Consider the following 26,053-nt stretch of genomic DNA (forward strand, 5'->3'; position numbering starts at 1 on the left):
GGAACCCGTCCTGGTATTCCCCTGTGAGATATCCCGGCCGGGTATCCACAAGGTGAAAGCCAGGCATCCCGCCGCGAGGGGCCATAGTGGAGATTAAGCAAGCTATTGCCCAGAGTCGCAGAGTGAGACCCCGTGAGTCGAGTAGGCACCGGAGCGAGAATTGTCGACTCCGTGGAATTTTTGAGCCCGAGACCCGCCGAGGCGGGGAATCGAACCCTGGTCCACGGACGATCTCAGCTTCCGGGTCTGCCGCCTCTAACCACTGAGCCACGCTTCTCCACATGTCAGCTTGTGATTCACTGAAAGCAGTGTGTACACAGCCGCCCTCAGCACATGCCAGCTTGTGATTCACTGAAAGCAGTGTGTACACAGCCTGCCCTCAGCACATGCCAGCTTGTGAGTCACTGAAAGCAGTGTGTACACAGCCTCCCTCAGCACATGTCAGCTTGTAATTCACTGAAAGCAGTGTGTACACAGCCGGCCCTCAGCACAGCTTGTGATTTACTGAAAGCAGTGTGTACACAGCCTGCCCTCAGCACAAGTCAGCTTGTAATTCACTGAAAGCAGTAAGTACACAGCCTCCCTCAGCACATGTCAGTTTGTAATTCACTGAAAGCAGTGTGTACACAGCCTGCCCTCAGCACAGCTTGTGATTCACTGAAAGCAGTGTGTACACAGCCTGCCTCAGCACATGCCAGCTTGTAATTCACTGAAAGCAGTGTGTACACAGTCTGCCCTCAGCACATGCCAGCTTGTAATTCATTGAAAGCAGTGTGTACACAGCCGGCCCTCAGCACAGCTTGTAATTCACTGAAAGCAGTGTGTACACAGCCTGCCCTCAGCACATGCCAGCTTGTAATTCACTGAAAGCAGTGTGTACACAGCCTGCCCTCAGCACATGCCAGCTTGTTATTCCCTGAAAGCAGCGTGTACACAGCCGGCCCTCAGCAAAGCTTGTAATTCACTGAAAGCAGTGTGTACACAGACGGCCCTCAGCACATTCCAGCTTCTAATTCACTGAAAGCAGTGTGTACACAGCCTGCCCTCAGCACAGTTTGTGATTCACTGAAAGCAGTGTGTACACAGCCTGCCTCAGCACATGCCAGATTGTAATTCACTGAAAGCAGTGTGTACACAGCCTCCCTCAGCACATGTCAGCTTGTAATTCACTGAAAGCAGTGTGTACACAGCCGGTCCTCAGCACATGCCAGCTTGTGATTCACTGAAAGCAGTGTGTACTCAGCCTCCCTCAGCACAGCTTGTAATTCACTGAAAGCAGTGTGTACACAGCCTGCCCTCAGCACAGCTTGTGATTCACTGAAAGCAGTGTGTACACAGCCTGCCTCAGCACATGCCAGCTTGTAATTCACTGAAAGCAGTGTGTACACAGCCTGCCTCAGCACATGCCAGCTTGTAATTCACTGAAAGCAGTGTGTACACAGCCTGCCCTCCGCACCTGCCAGCTTGTAATTCACTAAAAGCAGTGTGTACACAGCCGGCCCTCAGCACAGCTTGTAATTCATTGAAAGCAGTGTGTACACAGCCTGCCCTCAGCACATGCCAGCTTGTAATTCACTGAAAGCAGTGTGTACACAGCCTGCCCTCAGCACATGCCAGCTTGTGATTCACTGAAAGCAGCGTGTACACAGCCGGCCCTCAGCACAGCTTGTAATTCACTGAAAGCAGTGTGTACACAGCCGGCCCTCAGCACATGCCAGCTTGTAATTCACTGAAAGCAGTGTGTACACAGCCTGCTTTCAGCACAGCTTGTGATTCACTGACAGCAGTGTGTACACAGCCTGCCTCAGCACATGCCAGCTTGTAATTCACTGAAAGCAGTGTGTACACAGCCTCCCTCAGCACATGTCAGCTTGTAATTCACTGAAAGCAGTGTGTGCTCAGCCTCCCTCAGCACATGCCAGCTTGTAATTCACTGAAAGCAGTGTGTACACAGCCGGCCCTCAGCACAGCTTGTGATTCACTGAAAGCAGTGTGTGCACAGCCTCACGCAGCACATGCCAGCTTGTAATTCACTGAAAGCAGTGTGTGCACAGCCTCCCGCAGCACATGTCAGCTTGTAATTCACTGAAAGCAGTGTGTACACAGCCGGCCCTCAGCACAGCTTGTGATTCACTGAAAGCAGTGTGTACACAGCCTGCCCTCAGCACATGTCAGCTTGTAATTCACTGAAAGCAGTGTGTACACAGCCTCCGTCAGCACATGTCAGCTTGTAATTCACTGAAAGCAGTGTGTACACAGCCTCCCTCAGCACATGTCAGCTTGTAATTCACTGAAAGCAGTGTGTACACAGCCTCCCTCAGCACATGTCAGCTTGTAATTCACTGAAAGCAGTGTGTACACAGCCTGCCCTCAGCACATGTCAGCTTGTGATTCACTGAAAGCAGTGTGTACACAGCCGGCCCTCAGCACATGCCAGCTTGTGATTCACTGAAAGCAGTGTGTACACAGCCTCCCTCAGCACATGTCAGCTTGTAATTCACTGAAAGCAGTGTGTACACAGCCTGCCCTCAGCACATGTCAGCTTGTGATTCACTGAAAGCAGTGTGTACACAGCCTCCCTCAGCACATGTCAGCTTGTGATTCACTGAAAGCAGTGTGTACACAGCCGGCCCTCAGCACATGCCAGCTTGTGATTCACTGAAAGCAGTGTGTACACAGCCTCCCTCAGCACAGCTTGTGATTCACTGAAAGCAGTGTGTGCACAGCCTCCCGCAGCACATGTCAGCTTGTAATTCACTGAAAGCAGTGTGTGCACAGCCTCCCACAGCACATGTCAGCTTGTAATTCACTGAAAGCAGTGTGTACACAGCCGGCCCTCAGCACAGCTTGTGATTCACTGAAAGCAGTGTGTACACAGCCTGCCCTCAGCACATGTCAGCTTGTAATTCACTGAAAGCAGTGTGTACACAGCCTCCGTCAGCACATGTCAGCTTGTAATTCACTGAAAGCAGTGTGTACACAGCCTCCCTCAGCACATGTCAGCTTGTAATTCACTGAAAGCAGTGTGTACACAGCCTGCCCTCAGCACATGTCAGCTTGTGATTCACTGAAAGCAGTGTGTACACAGCCGGCCCTCAGCACATGCCAGCTTGTGATTCACTGAAAGCAGTGTGTACACAGCCTCCCTCAGCACATGTCAGCTTGTAATTCACTGAAAGCAGTGTGTACACAGCCTGCCCTCAGCACATGTCAGCTTGTGATTCACTGAAAGCAGTGTGTACACAGCCTCCCTCAGCACATGTCAGCTTGTGATTCACTGAAAGCAGTGTGTACACAGCCGGCCCTCAGCACAGCTTGTAATTGACTGAAAGCAGTGTGTACACAGCCTGCTTTCAGCACAGTTTGTGATTCACTGAAAGCAGTGTGTACACAGCCTGCCTCAGCACATGCCAGCTTGTAATTCACTGAAAGCAGTGTGTACACAGCCTCCCTCAGCACATGTCAGCTTGTAATTCACTGAAAGCAGTGTGTACACAGCCTGCCCTCAGCACATGTCAGCTTGTGATTCACTGAAAGCAGTGTGTACACAGCCTGCCCTCAGCACATGTCAGCTTGTAATTCACTGAAAGCAGTGTGTACACAGCCTGCCCTCAGCACATGTCAGCTTGTGATTCACTGAAAGCAGTGTGTACACAGCCTCCCTCAGCACATGTCAGCTTGTAATTCACTGAAAGCAGTGTGTACACAGCCTGCCCTCAGCACATGTCAGCTTGTGATTCACTGAAAGCAGTGTGTACACAGCCTGCCCTCAGCACATGTCAGCTTGTAATTCACTGAAAGCAGTGTGTACACAGCCTGCCCTCAGCACATGTCAGCTTGTGATTCACTGAAAGCAGTGTGTACACAGCCTCCCTCAGCACATGTCAGCTTGTAATTGACTGAAAGCAGTGTGTACACAGCCTGCTTTCAGCACAGTTTGTGATTCACTGAAAGCAGTGTGTACACAGCCTGCCTCAGCACATGCCAGCTTGTAATTCACTGAAAGCAGTGTGTACACAGCCGGCCCTCAGCACAGCTTGTAATTGACTGAAAGCAGTGTGTACACAGCCTGCTTTCAGCACAGTTTGTGATTCACTGAAAGCAGTGTGTACACAGCCTGCCTCAGCACATGCCAGCTTGTAATTCACTGAAAGCAGTGTGTACACAGCCTGCCCTCAGCACATGTCAGCTTGTGATTCACTGAAAGCAGTGTGTACACAGCCTGCCCTCAGCACATGTCAGCTTGTAATTCACTGAAAGCAGTGTGTACACAGCCTGCCCTCAGCACATGTCAGCTTGTGATTCACTGAAAGCAGTGTGTACACAGCCTCCCTCAGCACATGTCAGCTTGTAATTCACTGAAAGCAGTGTGTACACAGCCTGCCCTCAGCACATGTCAGCTTGTGATTCACTGAAAGCAGTGTGTACACAGCCTGCCCTCAGCACATGTCAGCTTGTAATTCACTGAAAGCAGTGTGTACACAGCCTGCCCTCAGCACATGTCAGCTTGTGATTCACTGAAAGCAGTGTGTACACAGCCTCCCACAGCACATGTCAACTTGTAATTGACTGAAAGCAGTGTGTACACAGCCTGCTTTCAGCTCAGTTTGTGATTCACTGAAAGCAGTGTGTACACAGCCGGCCCTCAGCACATGCCAGCTTGTGATTCACTGAAAGCAGTGTGTACACAGCCTCCCTCAGCACATGTCAGCTTGTAATTCACTGAAAGCAGTGTGTTCACAGCCTGCCCTCAGCACATGTCAGCTTGTGATTCACTGAAAGCAGTGTGCACACAGCCTCCCTCAGCACATGTCAGCTTGTAATTCACTGAAAGCAGTGTGTACACAGCCTGCCCTCAGCACATGTCAGCTTGTGATTCACTGAAAGCAGTGTGTACACAGCCGGCCCTCAGCACAGCTTGTAATTGACTGAAAGCAGTGTGTACACAGCCGGCCCTCAGCACAGCTTGTGATTCACTGAAAGCAGTGTGTACACAGCCTGCCCTCAGCACATGCCAGCTTGTAATTCACTGAAAGCAGTGTGTGCACAGCCTGCCCTCAGCACATGCCAGCTTGTAATTCACTGAAAGCAGTGTGTACACAGCCTCCCGCAGCACATGCCAGCTTGTAATTCACTGAAAGCAGTGTGTACACAGCCTCCCGCAGCACGTCAGCTTGTGATTCACTGAAAGCAGTGTGTACACAGCCTCCCGCAGCACATGCCAGCTTGTAATTCACTGAAAGCAGTGTGTACACAGCCTCCCTCAGCACATGTCAGCTTGTAATTCACTGAAAACAGTGTGTACACAGCCTGCCCTCAGCACATGTCCGCTTGTGATTCACTGAAAGCAGTGTGTACACAGCCTGCCCTCAGCACATGTCAGCTTGTGATTCACTGAAAGCAGTGTGTACACAGCCTCCCTCAGCACATGTCAGCTTGTAATTCACTGAAAGCAGTGTGTACACAGCCTGCCCTCAGCACAGCTTGTGATTCACTGAAAGCAGTGTGTACACAGCCGGCCCTCAGCACATGCCAGCTTGTGATTCACTGAAAGCAGTGTGTGCACAGCCTGCCCTCAGCACATGCCAGCTTGTAATTCACTGAAAGCAGTGTGTACACAGCCTGCCCTCAGCACATGTTAGCTTGTGATTCACTGAAAGCAGTGTGTACACAGCCGGCCCTCAGCACATGCCAGCTTGTGATTCACTGAAAGCAGTGTGTACACAGCCTGCCCTCAGCACATGTCAGCTTGTGATTCACTGAAAGCAGTGTTGGCTTCTTGAAGGGTTTCCTTTCATAAAGACCCACCCCTGGCCGCCAGTCTGGTGCGCGCATGCCTTTGGACTCCAGCCTTTTGAGGGGAGAGCTTTACCAAGGCCAAGAGTTCGTCATTTTGCAGCTGGGACGGATTGGCTTTGCCAGTGATTGTCTTCTTGTCTTGTCGAGTACTTTACACCCTTAAGGTGCAGCCCTGCTTCCATGTGTTCCTGCGCTCAGGCGAGTGGCCTGTGTGTGATCTTTCATTGGAGCAGCGCAGGTCATACGGGGCTGTTATTGACACAACCACAGAGTCATGGGACCTGCGCGCGCCTGTCGCAAAAACAGATGTTCAAAGCGACAACAGCTGGAATTATCCCTGGTATATTGTCACAGACTCCGCTTGTGTTCCTTGAAGGAGGCACCAGAGGCCACTAGGCGTTGTATCTCACATCAACAGCCTGAGAGTGACCCTCTGGGGACATTGAAACACCATTTGTGACTGACCCTGAATGTGACCCGATAAAGACTAATATTGTGAGCGTGCGCGGCCAGGAGCCTTTTTGCCGTTCACGCTTAGGGGCCCCCTCTCAGCATCCCCTTCCGCCCCTTGAGCGTACACAGCGCTATTGTGCCAGCCACTCTGCCCGGCCAGACCTCTGCTCCCCAGGCCCCCTCCGGAGCCACCCCCGGCCCTGCTGAAGCCACCCTGCCCTGCCAGACCTCTGCTCCCCAGGCCCCCTCCGGAGCCACCCCTGGCCCTGCCCCAGCGCCACTGCCCGGCCAGACCTCTGCCACCCAGGCTCCCTCCGGAGCCACCCCGGCCCTGCTCCAGCCACACTGCCCGGCCAGACCTCTGCCACCCAGGCTCCCTCCGGAGCCACCTCCGGCCCTACTGCAGACACACTGCCCGGCCAGACCTCTGCCACCCAGGCTCCCTCCGCATTCCTTCTTGTCCCCTCCAGGCCACCCCGGGCTCTGGGCAGGTTCAGCCCCTCTTCGGTCCATCAGCCCCCAGGGCCGTTGTTCACTTGGTCTCTCTGGGCACCGTCTCATTCTGGGCTCTCTGTTCCTGCCAGCTGCACCCCTTACTGTGCAGGCCCAAGAGACTGCGTGATGTTGAACTTTCACCTTTATGGGAACAGTGAGTGTCCATCGTTTCAGCCCGGCCGGGGTCGCGTATTTGTGCCTCTGGCGCCTGTGTCCGGCCTCATCCCTGCTCAATCCGACAGACACGAGCTGTCTTTTCTCTACACAACAGGAGGTGTCAGGGTCCCTTCGCATCCATGACAGACGTGCATTCCCTGCAAGCATTGCGCGTTCGTTACTAGCCCTTGCCAATGCTTGTTTAAATGTAGAAATGAGCTCTTTTCGTCGTTACCTGAAGAGGGTAGTGTGTGCCACGTGACCTTGAAAGAACTGGGAGTCATGTGTGTATGTGTTTGGGGTGGTGTCATATTTCTATACTGGGCCCTTTCACGTGCCATTAGCATACCGCTGAGGACCCCCAGCCCCTGACCAGAGGGCCGGAGCCCCCGGTGGAGAGGTACGGTGAGGAAAGGCTCAGAGAGTTCACTTGCGAGGTGTAAGAATGGTGCCAGCCTGTAGACCGACTCAGGATTGCAAAGGAGGTGAAAATCACCTGTTCTACAAGCTCCCAAATGCTGAAAGTTGTCAATCCCAGCTTTATTTAATTATTTATTATTTATTTATTCAAGAGTTTTATATAGCGCTGGCTAGACCCGGAGGTATCAGAGCGCTTTACATGAGGTTCCACAAATATTACAAGATTACATCAGTTCCAATTTACATCAGATGCTAGACAAACAAATGCAAGAGCATAGGAGACGAGATGATTGAAGTGTAGAGAGGAAGGGGGTAAAGGGGTGGGAGGGAGATACGGCAGAGAGACGAAAGGAAAGTCTATCCAAAGTCCGGCTGGGTAGGTGACGGTCGAGGGGAAGTCCCAAAACCCATCTCCACTATAGCTATCAGGTATCTCCACCGGGCATTGGCCAAATAGCTAGGTCTCAATGGAAAGCATTTAAATAACATGGAGGGCAAAATAAATGGAGCGTAGAGGGGAGGGGGCATGGAAGGAGAGAAAGGGGGGGATGAGGGAAGAGACAACAGGGAGAGACAAAATGAAGTCTGATTGGGTAGGTGACGACCAAGGAGGGAGTCCACGGCCCATCTCCCCTATAGCTAAACCAGGTAGCTCCATCGGGCATCAGACAAAATAGCTAGATCTCAAAAGACGAGGTAAAATTCACAGATGGACAGGGTGGGAACTAAGGGCCAGGACAGGTGAAGGCAGAGGTCAGCAGCAGGAAACTGGAGAGGAGTAGAGCGAGGAGGGGTAGGGGGAAGGTAGTTCGGCAGGAAGTTCCCATGGATCTGGTGGGCTATTATTGCCAGCTTAGCCAATGTGCGGGTGCTTGGATGATTCTCCGGTGCAGTCTCAGGTACAGTCAGGTTCTGCGTGATTTTTGGTTTCCCCGTTGTGCAGGCTGGAGTGGATCTTTGCGTGCGGGGTGTTGCCAGTGTCCGGGACTTTTGCACGCATACCAAGATACCGTACCAGATCCGATGTCCACTGTAGGGGGTCGTCCAGTCCCATTGTCAGAATGAAGTTACTGGCAGCTCTGTCTAGGAAAGTCCTGATTCTATCAAGAATGGATTTCTGCATCTCTTTATACAAAGGCATATCTAAATATCTCCTTCATATAAACACAGCATCTGGGCTTAAAAAATCAATGTTGATCGCCAATAGTGAATTGCCCACTTCGTTAAGGGTTTTGCAAAGTTTTTCTTACATCATTTGCTAGATGTATTGAGCATATTTATAAGGGCCTACCCACCAATATTTTTCATGTAAGAAGATTGAGACCTTTTCTTTTAGCCTTGGACCAAAAGCTGCTTGTTGTAGGGGACTACCCTCCCGACAACCAGTCCATGACACTACTAACTAGTGTAGTCAGTTTCCAGTAACGTGTCCCTGAACACCTACTAGCTCTTCCTTCTATGTTTGTGTTCTGAGCCCCTCCTCCTCCTCTAGGACCCATCAAGGATGTTTGGTCTGTGTGTAAAGGCGCTTTTGTGTACTGGATTCATGTGAGGCGCAGAGCCCATTTCAGGTGTCTCCCTTGTATTTACGTAGCCTCTAAAGTTGTGTGCTGTTCCATAACGTTAGTTACAATCTGCGTTCTCTCCTCTCACTGCATGTCCCGCCGCATCTTTTTACAGTCTCTCCTCATATTGAAATTCTTTGTAAAGCAGATGACCCTTGTAGAGAAGATTATAATCTCTCTGACACCCCTTGGTACGTAATATCCCAAACCTGGCCCCCAAAAAACTGAGTCTGCATGATTTACTATATGGTAATACTTCCTTGAAATATTGCTCATTTTGCCCATGTTTCAGTCCTTATGAAAGTATTCTTTGCCCCCCCCACCCTCTTGACCTCAAAGTTCCCTGGATCCCGCCAGCTATTACATGCTGATCTGTCCAGAGAGCTTGTAGACAGAATAGTCTGGCTGGTGGTCACTGAACATTCTCTGCTACAAACTCCACTGGGTGCAATCCCATTGGTGCCTGGCCTGTGTTATTGCATTGTTTGCATCATTCCTAGTGTCTGGCCTGTGTTATTGCATGTTTGCATCAGATTCTCCTCGTGCCTGTGTTATTGCATTGTTTGCATCAGATTCTCCTCGTGCTTGGCCTTTGTTATTGCATTGTTTGCATTAACCAATCGGCCTGGCCTGAGTTATTGCGTTGTTTTCATCAGATTCTCCTCGTGCCTGGCCTGTGCTATTACATTGTTTGCATTAACCATCGTCCCTGGCCTGTGTTATTGCATTGTTTTCATCAGATTCTCCTCGTGCCTGGCCTGTTATTGCATTGTTTGCATCAGATTCTCCTAGTGCCTCGCACATGGTATCACATTGTTTGTGAAAGAATCTCCTAGTGCCCGGACTGTGTTATTGCATTGTTTGCGTCATATTCTCCCAACGCCTGGCTTGTGTTATTGCATTGTTTGCATCAACCCTAGTGCCTGGCCTGTGTTATTGCATTGTTTGCATCAATCCTCGTGCCTGGCCTGTGTTGTTGCATTGTTTGCATCAACCCTAGTGCCTGGCCTGTGTTATTGCATTGTTTGCATCAGAATCTCTTCGTGCCTGGCATGTATTATTGCATTGTTTGCGTCACATTTTCCTAGTGCCTGGACTGTGTTATTGCATTGTTTACGCCAGATTCGCCTCGTGCCTGGCCTGTGTTATTGCATTGTTTGCAACAACCCTAGCGTCTGGCCTGTGTTATTGCATTGTTTACGCCAGATTCTCCTCGTACCTGGCCTGTGTTATTGCATTGTTTGCATCAGCTTCTTCTAGTGCCTGGCCTGTGGTATTGCATTGTTTGCATCAATCCTAGTGCTTGGCCTTTGTTATTGCATTGTTTGCATAAGATTCACCAAGTGCCTGGCCTGTGTTATTGCATTGTTTGCATCAGATTGTCCTAGTGCCTATTCTGTGTTATTGCATTGTTTGTGTCACATTTTCCTAGTACCTGGTCTGTGTTATTGCATTGTATGCACTGCTCTTGGTATGTTATTATTCTAATAGTTGCAGCTTTTCTACCAAACATGGTACCTTTTATCCCAATCAAGTGCATCTGACTGCAGGGACACTGCACTCTTCCTGCAGTAGCAATCTACTTCCTATTTATGTAGCAAACAACAGCACAGCATGTCTGCCAGAGATGTGGTAGGGTCAGAAACAGTACATAGGTAAGTAGGTATGATGCAAAACAAACTGTTGAGTAAGATTTTCAACGAAGACGCTGCTGTGATAGACGGCAAAACATCAATGTGGAAACATCAGCAGTAGGACAATGGTACATGGAATGATAATGATAGATTTATTTACACTTCTGTGCAGTGCGTGTCACTCATTGTTCTTTTCTTCCACTCTCATGAGATGGTTTTAGAAGGGAACTCTGAGCTCACTGAGTGTGGAGCTTCTACGAATCTGAGAGGCGGGCCGTTCCAAAGACGGTAACAGAGATGGTTGAAAGATCTGAGTCTTAATCCTGGCAGATGGACTGGTGATCCCTGAGGGGGTGAAGTTGGTCTGTGGGTTACCACGGCTGTCCAGAGGGTGTAAGAAAATGTCAGCAATTTGTGGAGGGCCCTCTTTTGGGTGAGAACCATCCAACTTCATGCAATACGGAGTTTGTGTCTGCGCTGGATGAGTTACATTCTCATAGCAAAATGGAGGACCTTGTCCAAAGGGGATTGATGTTACCAAGGTTTAACATCTTCAGTTACGGCAGATAGAAAAGTCCATGTACCTCGAGGTGCTTGAAAAGCTTTCTGCACTCTGCTGGTGCAGGCTGGAAGTGTATTCTCTAGTTAGCATTTGCCAGGGGATGTTCAGATACAGTGGTTGTATTAAACCTTGGAGCAGCACATGTACCGTTGACAGAAATCCTGCCTGGAAGGAAGATCTTCACATGGCACAGCTGACAGAAGCCCACCCTGGAAGGAAGATGAAATTAAATTAAATGAAAGTTAGTGTTAAAATTGGGGATCTCTGGTTGGCACAGGTATACACTTGTGACAAGCAGGGACCCTCTCCTCTAGTCAGGGCAAAGGACTACTCCTAGAAATAACCCCTGCTCAACCTCTAGGCGGTTTGGCGCGAGCAGACAAGGCTACTCCCTAGAGCATATATGGTTAAGCATTTGCAATACTACACATAGTAATTCATCAACACACCACAGAGAGACACAAGGCTGTTCTTAGGTAAAAATATACTCTTTATATTTAAACTTCCAAGCAGGCTTTAGATTACAGGCTTAATGACTTAAAATGGTTCCAGTAACTTTTAAAACTGTGCCACAATACTTAAAGGCAACGTTCAGTTCTCTTAGCGATGTTAAAAGACAGGTTGTGCACTTCGTGGGGCTCCTGTGCGCTTCGTAGGGCTCCTGTGCGCTGGGTTCAGTGCGTACAGCAAGACCGTGCCTAATCTCACGCGCCTTGCGGTACGCGGAGTACGGTACAGGCTGATACAATGGGGGGGGGGGGACGAGTCGTAGCACTCCTGTGCGACGCGTACCGTGCTTAACAAAACAAAGGCTTCTCAAGATGATGTGCGCTTCACGGACGTCTCAGTATGGGGCGCAGTGTACAGGGCGACACGGGCACAGTATCTTTGGAGCTTGAAGAGTTCGATGCGGGCGATGCCGGGCCAGATGTCCTACGTCACGGTGCCTTCCTGATGCGGGTGGAGCTACGGCTCGAAGGCTCAGCAATCACGGTGCGTGCAGGGCTGCAATGCGTTGTAGGGCCAGCTTGAAGTGCGATCGTACGCTTCGATCCTGAAGGGGGGAAGCGGCGGACGGTGAAAGCAGGGTGTGGTGCGATCCCAAGTATGGGAAGGCCACCAACCGCACTACGCGTCGCAGCTGCTCAGTCACAGTAGCGTGGCGCGAACAGCAGGACGCCACACGGGGGAAGCGAACACAGGCAGGCGTCAGTCTTTAGGATGCGAGCTATGGCTCGGAGGCCACAGGGTCATGGTGCTCGGACCAGACAGTTCCTTTCTTACGTTGCGCGCAACGGCTCGGAGGGGCACAGTCACGGCGCTCGGGTCAGGCGGGGCTGACCTTTACTTTGCGAGCTGCGGCTCAGCGGGCAGAAGTCACGGTGCTCGGCAGGACAGGGGGTTGCACAGCCTCTTCAGAGTGCGTGATGGCGGGGCACAGCACACTCAACTTTCCGTGGGCAGCACTGCAGGGACAGGCAACACCAGCAGCAGCTTCTCCTTCAGGGGAGTAGGGCCGAGTGTTCCTGGGGCGCAGTTCAGGGGGCAGGCTCACATGCAAGCCCTTGGAGATTGTTCACAAAAATACACAAGTTGAAATAAATAAAGCCTTTCTCAGTTTTGTCTTCTCTCCTTCTTGCAGCAAGGCACCCACCACAGGCCAGTCTCTCAGTCTAGAGACAGTAGTCCTTCATGCAGCTTTCCCAGGTCCTTCTCTGCGGGCAAAGTTTCTTCTTGGCGTAAACAGGATCTAATTTCTTGGGAGCAGGGCTCTTACTTTTATACACCATTTCTTTTGTTCTTGCAGACCAGGGGGCCTGAGCCTGGTTCAGCCCAATTTTGGAGCACTTTGTTGTGGTGACTCTGGCTTCTTCTTTGAGTGAGCAGGGCAGAGACATCAGACGCTCCGCAATAGGTGGAGCCAGCATTGTGGTGGCAGAGCACAGCCCTATTCAGAGTCAAGGGGCACTCCTCCCACCCATCCTGGTGTAATCTCTCTTGACCACCTGGCAGCCCAGCCTGTCTCCTGGAATCCCCCAGCCCTGTCACTCACAGAAACCAGACAGCAGATACACATCTTAGCAGAGGCGGGCTGAAATAGTCAGGCAAGCAAAGGCTAACTTTCTAAAAGTAGCATTTGCAAACACAGAATATTAAAATAAACTTGACTAAAATAAGTATTTTATTATTCTGAGTTCAGGCATACTAAACTTGACTTTCTACCATGCTCTCTGGGTCTGTTAGGATTATATAGTGTAATAATTCCAGCAGCCCATTCTGGCCTATGGAGAGCAGGTAGCCTTACAATAGTGAAAAACAAAAATGGCTGTAATTCAATATTAGGACATGCCACACACATCAGGGCTTGTCCTACGTTATGCTTACAATGCACCCTGACCTTGGGCCTACCATAAGGGTGACTAATATGAAGTTATGGGACGGTTTAGGTACTGGCAAGTAGGTGTACTTGTGCAGTCAGCATGATAGTACCAGACTGCATGCAGGTTCTGCAATGGCAGACCTTAGACATATTTTACTGGGCCACTTCTGTGGGTGGCACCACCAGTGCTGCAAACCCACTAGCAGCATTTGTGTTTACAAGCCCTGGCACACCTCATGCACTTTACTGGGGACTGACAGTAAACCAAATAAGCCAATCATGAAATCCAATCAATGTTTACACTTTTCATAGGGAGCACTTACACTGTGGCACTAAATGGCAGTGGCACAGTGCCCTGAGCTAACACCAGCAAAACACATGAGGCACATCAGCAAAAAGTGGAAGGGAGACTCACGCCAAGGTGCCAGGTCTAACAGTTAGCTTTGTAGAGCGCTCTGCTACCCAAAGGTGTCTGGGCGCTGGAAACTCAGATTAAGAAGAAGGAAACAAGCCAAAAGATAGAATGAACTGGAAGCTTCAATCAAGAAGAGCTTCTGGTTGGAAAGGCAGGTTTTTAATCATTTATGGAACAAGAGCAGGTCTGACGTTTTTGGTGAGATCAGGTGGTATAGAATTCCACATCCTAGCTGTGCAGGCTACAAAGCTTCTGTCTCCCCAAGGAGCCCTTCTGACCTTAGGTATAATGAGATTGGATGTATAAGATATGGGCAGTGATCTTTTAGTGACGTACCACTGGAAGCGTTGATTAAGGTATTCTGGACTGGAGTTACGCAGTGCCTTGAATGCAATGCATGAAGATTTGAACTCAATCCTGTTTTTATAGGAAGCCAATGAACTAAAGGAAGAACATGTGAAACTGATTGGCGTTTGGGTATTGCCATAAGCAGCAGAGTGGCTGCATTTTGGACAACGTGAACTTTATTTTAGAATTTTTTCTGAATGTTGGTGAATAAATCCGCTATAATAATCTATTTTAGCAAGAATAAGTGCAGAGATCAGAGATTTCCTTAAGTCAGAAGGGATAAAGGTAAAGATTTTACTTAGGATTTGGAGTATGAAAAACAGGAGGAAGTATCAAAATGTACGTGTCCTTCAAAAGAGTTTGTTGTCAAAGTATACACCAAGATTTGTCACTCTGGTAATCAGGGTAGGGAGCACCCCAACTCCTGTGGCCACCAGGTGGGGGGCCAGAACAATGTGTTCCTGCCAAAAAGCAGAACCTTGGTTTTACCCTAGTTCAGTTTTAGACCGTTGTTTGACATCCAACTACTGACTTGTAGCATACACTCATGGAAGCGAGCTGCAGTGTCATCAGGGTTGCTGGCCACAAACCCCACAATGTGGGTGTCATCAGCAGAGGATACCATTGCAAAGCCAAATGATTTTATAAGGTTAGCCAAATGGGTTATGTTTAAGGTAAAAAGGGTTGGACTAAGGGCAGAGCCCTGCGGAACCGCACACGGTCGACAGAAAGAGGGCGACTTGAAGCCATTGAGCTCAACAAATTGCTATCCATCTGAAAAGAAAGATTTAACGAGCTTAAGGGCCTTGCCCCTGATCCCTAAAGTGAAGAGACAGTCACTAAGAAGGCTTTGGTTAACTCTTGAAAGCTGCAGAGGGTTCGACAAGGTCAGGGCAGCATTTCCACCTGTGTTAAGGGTTTGCCGTATCTCTTCTGAGGCTGTAATCAGAGATAGTCCATCGGTTGGCTTCTAAAGTCAAATTGGGTGGCATCCAGAAGTGAATTATTAATAATAAAATGTGGATGGACAGAGTTTGCAGCCTTCTCCACATCCTCTGCAGGGAAAGGAAGACCCAAGATAGGCTGTAATTATTTCTATCGCTACTGACTACGTTGGGCTTTTATAGGAGAGGCAGAATGGAGGCCATCCTCTATTCCATAGGAAAATAACCAGACGTGAGCATCCTGTTGAGGATGTCTCCGAGGTGCCTGGAGACGGCATCAGGTGGTAAGTGAAGAATTCCAGGAGGGCCGGGATCCAAGGAGAGCTACATTTTATTTGGCTAAATAATGATTGAACTTGATCTTCCAATAGAAGATTAAAAGGTAGCAAAAACGTATCTCCGGCTGAGGGACCGGCTTCCCTTGTCATAGAGTGGGGGGTCATCCGTATTTTCTGTTGTACTGATCGAGTCGTGGAGGTGGTATCTGCCAGTACCAGATACTACCTGATTCCAACTCCTTTTCTGGCCTGTTTCCTGTTGTTCTGGCGGGGTGGTAGCCATCAGTACCAGTACAATGCCTGTATCCTTCTCATTGGTTACACCACAGGGAGGATGCTTGTGCGAACACGTATTATAGGTAGCTATGACCTTATTTTGAAAAAAAAGTTGCTAACAAATTGCAGAAGGATTGGTCAGCAGTAATGTTTTTAGGTTCAGGAAGCTTGCTCGGTTTTATCACTGTCACAAAGAGTTCTTTGGGGATGTTTAAAGAAGATTCAATTTTGACGACACAGTGACTGGATTTTGCATATCCTGGAAGGCCCGAATGGCCTGCTTATATGGGATTTTATCACAGGGATCATAGTGGATGTTCCGTTTCCTTTCTAGACTTCTGCACGCTTGTTTGTGAGCTCTAAGGTTCTCGTCAAACCAAGGTTCGGAGGGAAAAAATATTTTATTTTTCTGATTTTTAAATGGAACAAGCAAATGGAGACTAGAGTCAATCCACTGACGATATACATCCGCGGCTGCATCTAAATCTGCAGTAATCTCAGGCATAGATTGAGGGAGCTGTGCCATCAATAGTTCAGGGGTCATTTTATGCCAGGAGTGGCATAAGGACCACAGCGGCTGAGGATGAACAGTAAGAATATCAGCTTCCAAATTCAGTTGAAGCATAAGTGCACGATGGTCTGACTAGAGAAGTGGACGTGCAGTAGTGAGTTGAAGAGAGGGATTGTCTGAGAAAATACCATCTGAGTGGCCGGCTGAGTGTTTCGGAGCCGTCACTAAAGGGGTGAGACCGAGACTTGCCCCAGGGTCTGAGAGATCGATTCTATCTTTATTCACAGAATTTTCAAGATGGAACTTGAAGTCACTGAGTAGAGTGAAATCGAGGGAATTGGGTTTAATGTCCTAGAGCTGATTGTTACTATTTAAGATGGCTGTCCTAGGGTCTGGGGGTCGGTAAATAAGTACCCCACTTAAGGAGTAACGATTAGAATGAGCAATTTTAAATGCAAGTGCTTCATAATCAGATGCGGCCGGTAATGTCTCAAAGGAGGCACTGAGGCTGTCCATGTAAATGATTGCTAACCCACCACCCCTTTCCCCAAAAAATCAAGCCTGAAATTGGAAAAACCGGGGTTGTCGGAACAATTAGATCTCGGCGGAATGAAGCATCTGCTCAGGTCTCAGTGATGAAAGCAAAATACAGGCCACAAGCTTCTAGAAAGTTCACAAAATAGGATGCACTCTCTGTTAGAGACCATGCATTAATAAACATGCCTCTGATTTCTCTCTGAGGAGTGGGTAATCTGAGGACATGCAGTGTAGCAGAGCTAAGTCCGACAATCCTGGATCCTCAGAGTCAGCTTACAATCTGGGCAACTATTCTCGCCAATAGTATTATTCGAAATCAAAGTAGGGCCTAAACAAGGCTTACCTAAAGGTTCAAAAGTGAGCAGCTCATCCTGTGCGTAGCGGATATGAACAGCCGGATGGGGGGTGAAACCAACAGGAGGACCGGCGCTGAGCACAGTCTAAGCCTGTACGGGCTTAGACCAGCTTGCCTTAGGCGCCACTTCAGGGCGCCGTAGATCTGTCCTTGTAGCACAACCTCCCGGGGTGTGCCAGAGAGGCATGTACGAAACTAAAGTACTACTCATCACAATATCAGCAAGTTTAAAAGATAATGTGAGGGCAAAATCTAAACCTAATTAGGGTCCAGCAACCCCTGCGACTTTCACACGCGCCCTGGTGAAGTATCAGCTACTGGCAACAGAGACAAAGAAAATAAATGGTGTCAAACTCTAACAACACATAAAACAAAAGTCATAACAATCCACCATTCCAGTGTGGCGGCAGGAGAGCCAGACACCTCCCAAAACTACATGCTTGTGTAATACAGGGAAATCAAAAATCTGCACAAGGCGCTGCTGACAGAAGTCCTGCCTGGAAGGAAGATCTGCACAAGGCACAGCTGACAGAGGTACTGCCTGGAAGGAAGATCTGCACAAGGCACAGCTGACAGAAGTCTTGCCTGGAAGGAACATCAACACAAGGTGCAAGCGACACAAGCCATGCCTGGAAGGAAGGTCTGCACAAGGCGCTGCTGAAAGAAGTTCTGCCAGGTGGTGACCTCAAAGCAGTGAGAGACCCACACACCACAAGATCCTTCAAGCCCAGCTAGCCACACTGGACACAATGTACACCAAAGGCCTGATTTAGATTTCAGTGGATGGTTTATCCCATCACAAATGCGACAGGTATCTTGGACCCGTCCCAGTCCAGATTCAGACGAAACCACAGCACAGAGACAGCCCTCATCGCCACCACAGACGACATCAGGCACCAACTAGACAACGGCAAAACATCAGCCCTCATCCTCCTGGACCTGTCAGCCGCCTTCGACACGGTCTGCCATCACAATCTAAAGACACGCCTCCTAGAAGCCGGAATCCAAGAGAAGGCCCTTGACTGGACTACGTCCTTCCTCTCCAGCAGAACCCAGAGTGTCTGCCTCCCACCCTTCCGATCCGAAGCCACCGACATCATCTGCAGCGTCCCCCAGGGCTCATCCCTCAACCCGATGTTGTTTAACATCTACACAGCCCCCCTCGCACAAGTGGCCCACCATCATGACCTCAACATTATCTCCTACGCCGACGACACCCAGCTCACCCTCTCCCTCACAGTGGACCCACACACCGACAAAACCAACCTCCACGAGGGAATGAAGGCCATCGCCGACTGGATGAGGAGCAGCCGTTTGAAGCTGAACTCGGACAAGACGGAGGTCCTCATCCCTGGACCCACCCCCTCAGCCTGGGACGACGTCTGGTGGCCGACCACACTGGGAACAGCACCGACACCCATCGACCATGCACGCAACCTCGGATACATCCTCGACTTCTCCCTCTCTATGTCTATGCAGTTCAACACCGTCTCCTCCTCCAGCTACAACACCCTCCGCAGGATCTACAAGTGGATCGCTATCAAAACAAGAAGAACGGTAACACAGGCCTTCATCAGCAGCAGACTAGACTACGGCAACGCACTCTACGCAGGAATCCCAGCCAAACACCTACGACGACTACAACGCATCTAAAACGCCTCCGCCCGACTGATCGTCAACGTCCCTCGCCGCATCCATATCACCTCCCACCTGAGAGACCTACACTGGCTCCCCGTCGACAAGTGGATCACCTTCAAGCTCCTCACACATGCACACAAAGCACTCCACAATGCCGGACCAGCCTACCTGAACAGCAGACTCAGCTTCTACACCCCCACCCGCCAGCTCCGCTCCGCCAGCATCGCCCTCGCTTTTGTCCCCCGCAAACAAGGAATGACCTCCGGCGGCAGATCCTTCTCCTACCTCGCCGCCAAGACCTGGAACACCCTCCCTACCCACCTACGGCAGCCCCAAGACCTACTCACCCTCAGAAGACTCCTCAAGACCTGGCTCTTCGAGCAGTAGCAGCACCCACCCTCCCCTCAGAGCCTTTGGACCCACACGGGTAAGTAGCGCACTTTACAAGTACTCTAATTGATTGATTGCTCTTGCCCGCCCCATTAAAATGCATTACATCCAGTGGCAATTATAAAAAGGCAGACAGGATATCTGTCACATTTTGGTAATGCCTTTCTGTAGTTCGCAGAGTTTTACTCCGCTGAACTCCACGAAGTGCCAGGGAACCTCCGCTGCACTCTGCAGACTTCTGCTAGTGGCAGAGTTTCTTAAGTTGTGCTGCTCTTGCTGATTTTTTTGTGCCAGGATTTTGTCCCGCACTGTAAAATCAGCACGAACGGCACTACACGTCGTGCCAGAGGGCGCTGCTGCTTTCTGGCGTTCGAATTGACATTCTAATCGAGTGGCAGCTTTATCAACGAGAATGGCAGATTTCTACACTCGGGTAGTTGCGACCTGCTGCGACCTCCCGCAATGATAAATCTCACCAGAAGGAGGTCTAGCGCATTATATTTTCTCCTAAGCGCTCATCACCTTTCCGTTGGCGAACAGCTTGAGAAAAAAAACTCTGTTCTGCATCACTTTGTGGAGTTTTTGGGAACGGAGTGGGCAAAACTTTGCAAGGTCTGCCGGCAAAGCGGAATTCTTCACCCACCCCTAGTTTTGAGGCAATAATCTGTGAACAAATTCCTAACTAGGTTCTATGTCTGCAATTAGTGTTGTAGAAGAAGTGAGATCCATGGCATTCTGACTTCTGATGAACCCCACAGAGTGAGTGTCTAGCCAGAAGACAGTAGGGGGGCCGAAGGACAGAAAATTAGGTAAACTTGAATATGAGAAATATGGAAAGGTAGAAATGCTGCTTCACCTGTGGATAACTTGCACCTCCTCCCGCTTTACCAAATGCCCATCCGGTCACAAAGTGGCATCTTGGGCCCCAAACAGACAACATTATGCCTGATGCCATGTAATGGTGGAAAAGGGGTGAAAAAAGAGTAATATGCACACATCTGCTGCGGGGATATGTCAGGTAAATTATTGGTTGTGATGGATTCTCTATAAGTACTAACTGACTGATATCGTTGAATATTATATTATATGAATCAATGTTTGTTTGCCTTATCTGCGCTTATCATGTAAAGGATGGGCCTTACAGTGAACCCCCTCATTCTGTTTTACACAAAAGCCCCGGAAGGAGCTGCATCTTACAGAACTTTATCTACTTTAGGAAGAACTAAAGACTTGCCTATTAAAGTTGTCTTTCAGGGCCAGAACCGAGCGCTGTAAGCTGCACTAGTTTCAGGGAGATGGACAGATGTTATGGCGATAGGAAACCCCACTCAACTCACAATAATGTTCCAGTCTTCCAGGTTAGAAGAAACCAGAATTGCTTCAACCAAGGGAGCTGTTGAAAGTGTCAAAGGTGACTTATGAACAGCGAAGTAAAGACAAGAGTTGGTATTTGAGATGATCTTAAGTGAATAGGAAAGGAACGAGAAGAAGTGTGTGAATGGAGTTACATTTGTTGTATACTTCGTAAAGAGTTACTGGACATTTTGCAGCCCAGCCTGATCTATCCCTTTTTCTAAAATCTATTGTTGTTTAAATGAAATCTTGACCATCTTGTCTATCTTTAGCTATACCACCAAGCACTTGGGTTCTCCGTGAGTGCTCCTTTTCAGACGTCAATAAGATGTCCCCTGATCAACAGAATTTTTTGTTAAATATCTGTGTATGATTAAATATTCCTTGCTAAGTTTCAAAAGCAGTAAAGAAGAAGGGGAGATTTACTAACATTTTGTGCCGTGTTTTCGTCACAAAAGTGGCACAAACCAGCGCAAAATCCTTTTTTCCCTAATTTACTTTCAAGCAAATAACGTAAAATGAATGTGAAGCAGCGCATAGCACTGCGTCGCATTACTTTGTGCCATGGGGGCCTGCCAAGGGTGGTGCATGGGCGTTCCCGTGCAACCACCCAAGGTATCTCACGCTAAACCCAATTTACCAAATACAGTAGAATGGGTTTAGCATGAGAAAAGTGCACCCTTTTAAACTAGGTGCACGGAAGGAGAAATGCTTTCATTTCTCCTTCCTTTTCTAACTTTGCATGCGTGCTGCACTGTGCAACACGTATACAAAATGGGAAAAGCTTTCCCTTGTGTCTAGGCATCGTATTTTGTACAGGAAGGGTGTCCTTCCTGTACAAAACCTATGATGGACTCACACACACACACAATCTAGTGCTCTGGTGCTAAGGTGTGTGCATGGCGCAGGGCCGCTGTAATCAGTGCCGGCGCAAGGGCAAGGGAAGGAGAGAGCCATATCTTTGAAAATATGGTCCTCTCCTTCTCCCTCCCTGTCGCGCAACACAGCGCAGTCTCGCGTGCAGGGGGGGCTGCGCTGCAATGTGTGGAGATTTGGTCAATCTCCTCCGATATTTCTTTTACAACCAGTTAAACATTGTGAATTCTCATTCTATTATGTTTCAATTTAGTAATGTTAAATATTTTTGCATCCAGCAGAATGTATGAAATGACCATCAATAAAGAAGCTAATGCTGTAAATCTTCAATAATAGCAGAAATAATCGGCTACAGTATTCAGCAAAACATCAGCGCAGTCGGCGACAGATGAACCTGCACACAAACAGACAGATCCCGGATGAAGCATCAAGTGCAGTTCAGTGATTGTAAGAGGCTGAGCTGTGCACCTCCACGCCACAAGACGATGAAATGACCTCTACAAAATTAAGGCAACAACAATAACCAACCACCTCCTGTATAAACAAGTGTCCAACACCAGCTATGATCATGGGATCGGTATGATGTGATTACTGCAGTACTCTGTTTTCTAATATAATGACAAGCCATTATTCTAGGTGATTTGTAAACTCTTTCTGGGTAACTCACAACAGCCAGAGAAAAGCACAACAGAGCGGAGCCAGACAATTGACAGGTAAAGGAAAGAGGAGTTCTTGTATCTACAATACAACAGACTGTCCTAATTTGCACCGGCCAAAAGGAAGATACATCTTTACCCGCAAGTGTGCATAGCCACAATGCAATCTAAAGGCACAATCGCCTAGAAAGACACCTTTTACGTATTAGGAGTGTGGCAAATGTTTGGTGGCTATTGCATTTTATTGTTTTATTGTTAAATCAAAACGTATAAAATATTGCACACATAAAAAGTGTCTGTGAAAAACACAGTGCTTTATCAGCCATGTTGGCCCAACAGGAAATACAGTCAAGGGATGTAGACAAATATATACCCGATCCACAGCCACTAACCAAGAAAGAAGACTCATACACATGCAGCGAGAGCTTTATTTTGTCATCACTACTCAAGCTTCATCAGCACACGTACACAGGGGAAAAACCATTCAAGTGCAGTGAATATGTGAAGAGCTTTAGTGAGTTATCACAACTTCGAAGTCATCAGCGAACACACACGGGGGAAAAACCATTCAAGTGCACCGAATGTGCAAAGTGCTTTAGTGAGTTATCAAGCTTTCAAAGACATCAGCGAACACACACTGGGGAAAAGCCATATAAATGCAGTGAATGTGTGAAGAGCTATAGTCGATTATCAGTGCTTCAAAGCCATCAGCGAATACACATGGGGAAAAAACCATACAAGTGCACTGAATGTGAAAAGTGCTTTAGAGAGTTATCACACCTTCAAAGTCATCAGCCAACACACACATGGGGAAAAGCCATACCATTGCAATGAATGTGTGAAGAGCTTTAGTCAGTTATCAAGCCTTAAAAGTCATCAGCAAACTCACACAGGAGAAAAGCCATTCAGGTGCTGTGAATGTGTAAAGAGCTTTAGTCGGTTATCACAACTTCAGAGTCATCAGCAAACACACACGGGGGAAAAGCCATTTAAATGCAGTGAATGTGTAAAGAGCTTTAGTCGATTATCACTGCTTCAAAGCCATCAGCGAATACACACGGGGGAAAAACAATACAAGTGCACTGAATGTGCAAAGTGGTTTAGAAAGTTATCACACCTTCAAAGTCATCAGCGAATACACACAGGGGAAAAACCATTCAAGTGCACTGAATGTGCAAAGTGCTTTAGTGAGTTATCACACCTTCGAAGACATCAGCGAACACACACTGGGGAAAAGCCATTTAATTGCAGTGAATGTGTGAAGAGCTATAGTCGATTATCAGACCTACAAAGTCATCAGCGAACACACACGGGGGAAAAACCCTATCATTGTAGTGAATGTGACAGTAGTTTTCGTGTCTCTTCAGCATTAAGGAATCATCAGCGAACTCACACAGGAGAAAAACCATTCAAGTGCAATGAATGTGGGAAGAGCTTTAGTCTATTTTCAGGCCTACAAAGACATCAGCGAACACACACAGGGGAAAAGCCATACCATTGCAATAAATGTGTGAAGAGCTTTAGTCTGTTATCAAACCTTCAAAGACACCAGCGAAGACACACAGGGGAAAAGCCATTCAAGTGCAGTGAATGTGCAAAGTGCTTTAGTCGCTTATCAAACCTCCAAACACATCAGCGAATACACACAGGGGAAATACCATTCAAGTGCAGTTAATGTGCAAAGTGCTTTAGTCAGTTATCAAAACTTCATACACATAATCGAACACACACAGGGGAAAAAGAAATTCAAGTGCACTGGACGTGCAAAGTGCTTAAGTCATTTATTAAGCCTACAAAGTCATCAGCGAACACACATAGGGAAAAACTATACCAGTGCAGTGAATGTGCAAAGTGCTTTAGTCGCTTATCAAACCTCCAAACACATCAGTGAATACACACAGGGGAAACACCATTCAAGTGCAGTGAATGTGCAAAGTGCTTTAGTCAGTTATCAAAACTTCATACACATAATCGAACACACATAGGGGAAAATCAAATTCAAGTGCACTGAATGTTCAAAGTTCTTTAGTCATTTATCAAGCCTACAAAGTCATCAGCGAACACACACGGGGGAAATACCATTCAAGTGCAGTGAATGTGTGAAGAGCTTTAATCAGTTATCAGACCTACAAAGTTATCAGCGAACACACACGGGTAAAAAACCCTATCATTGTAGCGAATGTGACAGTAGTTTTCGGAGCTCTTCAGCATTAAGGTGTCATCAGCGAACTCACACAAGAGAAAAACCATTCAAGTGCAGTGAATTTGCAAAGTGCTTTAGTCAGTTATCACAACTTCATAGTCATCAGCGAACACACACGGGGGAAAAACCCTATTATTGTAGTGGATGTGACAGTAGTTTTCGCTTCTCGTCAGCATTAAGGTATCATCAGCGAACTCACACAGGAGAAAAAACCATTCAAGTGCAATGAATGTGGGAACAGCTTTAGTCGATTATCAGAGCTACAAAGTCATCAGCGAACACACAGGGAGAAAACATAGAAGGGTGCTGAAAGTGTGAAGGGCTTTTGATAGAAGACCAGAAAGCAGTACAGAAGAAAAACAGATACCAGTATTTTCAGAGTTATAAAAGTGTTTTTTCCAGAGATTGTTCACTTCCAAACACAAAGCAAAGCAACATGATGCACCGGGATACACAGTTGGAGGCGAGCACAATGTGGATTAGAAGAAAAGAAACATTCTTGATTTTTATTTGATGAAGAAGAGATACAAAAAAAAATTAAATCGCACCTGATCACACTTCCTGTAAAAGCAACACTGAACAATACTGGGACTATCAATTGTATTTTCAGCTAACCTGTAAGATTAGTGATAAAACCTATAAACCCAACACATCCAGAGTAGGCATGTTGTCAGGACTCTGGAGATGGAAGCTTCATTGGTAAAATGTATGTATTACTATTAACAAATACCACTGCAGTATATGTAATGAACTAAAGTGAAGCACAAGTGTTCAAGAAATAACTTATTTTTAGAAATAAAAGAGCAAATACCTTGTTTTTAAGTAACATTTGCTGCATCTTTTACACACTTATCAGTTGTTGGATCAGCTCGTGCCTCGGGCCTTATAACTAAGTTTGACCCGTGGCTCCTCACCGACTTGGCTCTCCCTATTAATTTTGTGACTTGCCAAATTCTACTTTTTACCATAATTGAGCGACTGTAAGCAGCAGACTCTGGTTTAAGAATGTGGTGAAATAGTGAAATCCCACATCAAAAGCATATATGTACCAGGACAATCTGTTGCACTCCCAGCAACTCGCCTTCCACACTGATTGTCCCTTGTTCTCAAATGTTCTAAAGGATTTGTCGTATGAATGCCAGAAGTGGCAGTGACATTCATGAAGCTAACCCTAACAGGAGTGTGTGGAAGATAGAGAGGGGGAGAGCTAAAAGGAGCGAGAGAGACAAAGAAAAGGGGAGAGAAATAAAAGGAGGGGGAACGACACGTTATTTGTACTCACCTAAAACTAGAAGAAGCAGCCGAATACATATCCATGTGTGACATCACCAGAGAAACGGGCTGAACATCTGTGAATTTATATATTTATTTTTAATACCTATAGACCCATGTCATGCCAATAAACAGGGCACAAGTATGGAAAATAGTGAAGGAGCCCATTATCAAATGCAAAGCACAGGATGCCAAATGTAGTGACATCACAAGAAGTGATGTCAGGCCCTTATAATAATTTTCACTCGAAAGCTTGACGGCCTGTTTTAAAAACAAAAAACAAGAAACAGAATAATTACAACATCTGTTCTTGCAAATATTAGTTTGTAACTAAACTCAGAAATGAAAGTGTAAATATTTTTAAACAGATATGTGGAACTTGGAAATTACTTTTTTAACAGTTTTCAGCGAATAAATAAAATGTGCTTTCAATTTGCTTTTGTTTCCTGACATTATTCTTTATCCAGCCTCTAAGCCCCAAACTGTTCCACATTTTCAGTGTATTAAGCACTAGAAGGGCTAATTTTGTCAAGTTCT

General features: G+C 47.6%; 1 protein-coding gene and 2 pseudogenes across 2 annotated transcripts; 2 read left to right on the top strand and 1 right to left on the bottom strand.

Annotated features, from left to right (window-relative positions):
* The first annotated feature begins 21,667 nt into the window (after positions 1-21,667).
* Positions 21,668-25,952, top strand: LOC147737951 (uncharacterized; annotated as a pseudogene). Its single transcript, XR_015305022.1, has one exon. The product of XR_015305022.1 is annotated as an uncharacterized LOC147737951 (transcript).
* Positions 23,716-25,952, top strand: LOC147737952 (uncharacterized). The gene is made up of 2 exons (XM_086925002.1): positions 23,716-23,724; positions 24,027-25,952. Exons 1-2 carry the CDS (start codon positions 23,716-23,718, stop codon positions 24,471-24,473), a joined length of 456 nt encoding a protein of 151 aa, XP_086781128.1. The 3' UTR covers positions 24,474-25,952.
* Positions 25,758-26,053, bottom strand: part of LOC147737953 (uncharacterized) — a 39,890-nt pseudogene continuing 39,594 nt past the window's right edge.

The sequence above is a fragment of the Lissotriton vulgaris genome, chromosome 1_1 (genome assembly GCF_964263255.1).
Source record: "Lissotriton vulgaris chromosome 1_1, aLisVul1.2, whole genome shotgun sequence".
NCBI classification, from domain to species: Eukaryota; Metazoa; Chordata; class Amphibia; order Caudata; family Salamandridae; genus Lissotriton; species Lissotriton vulgaris.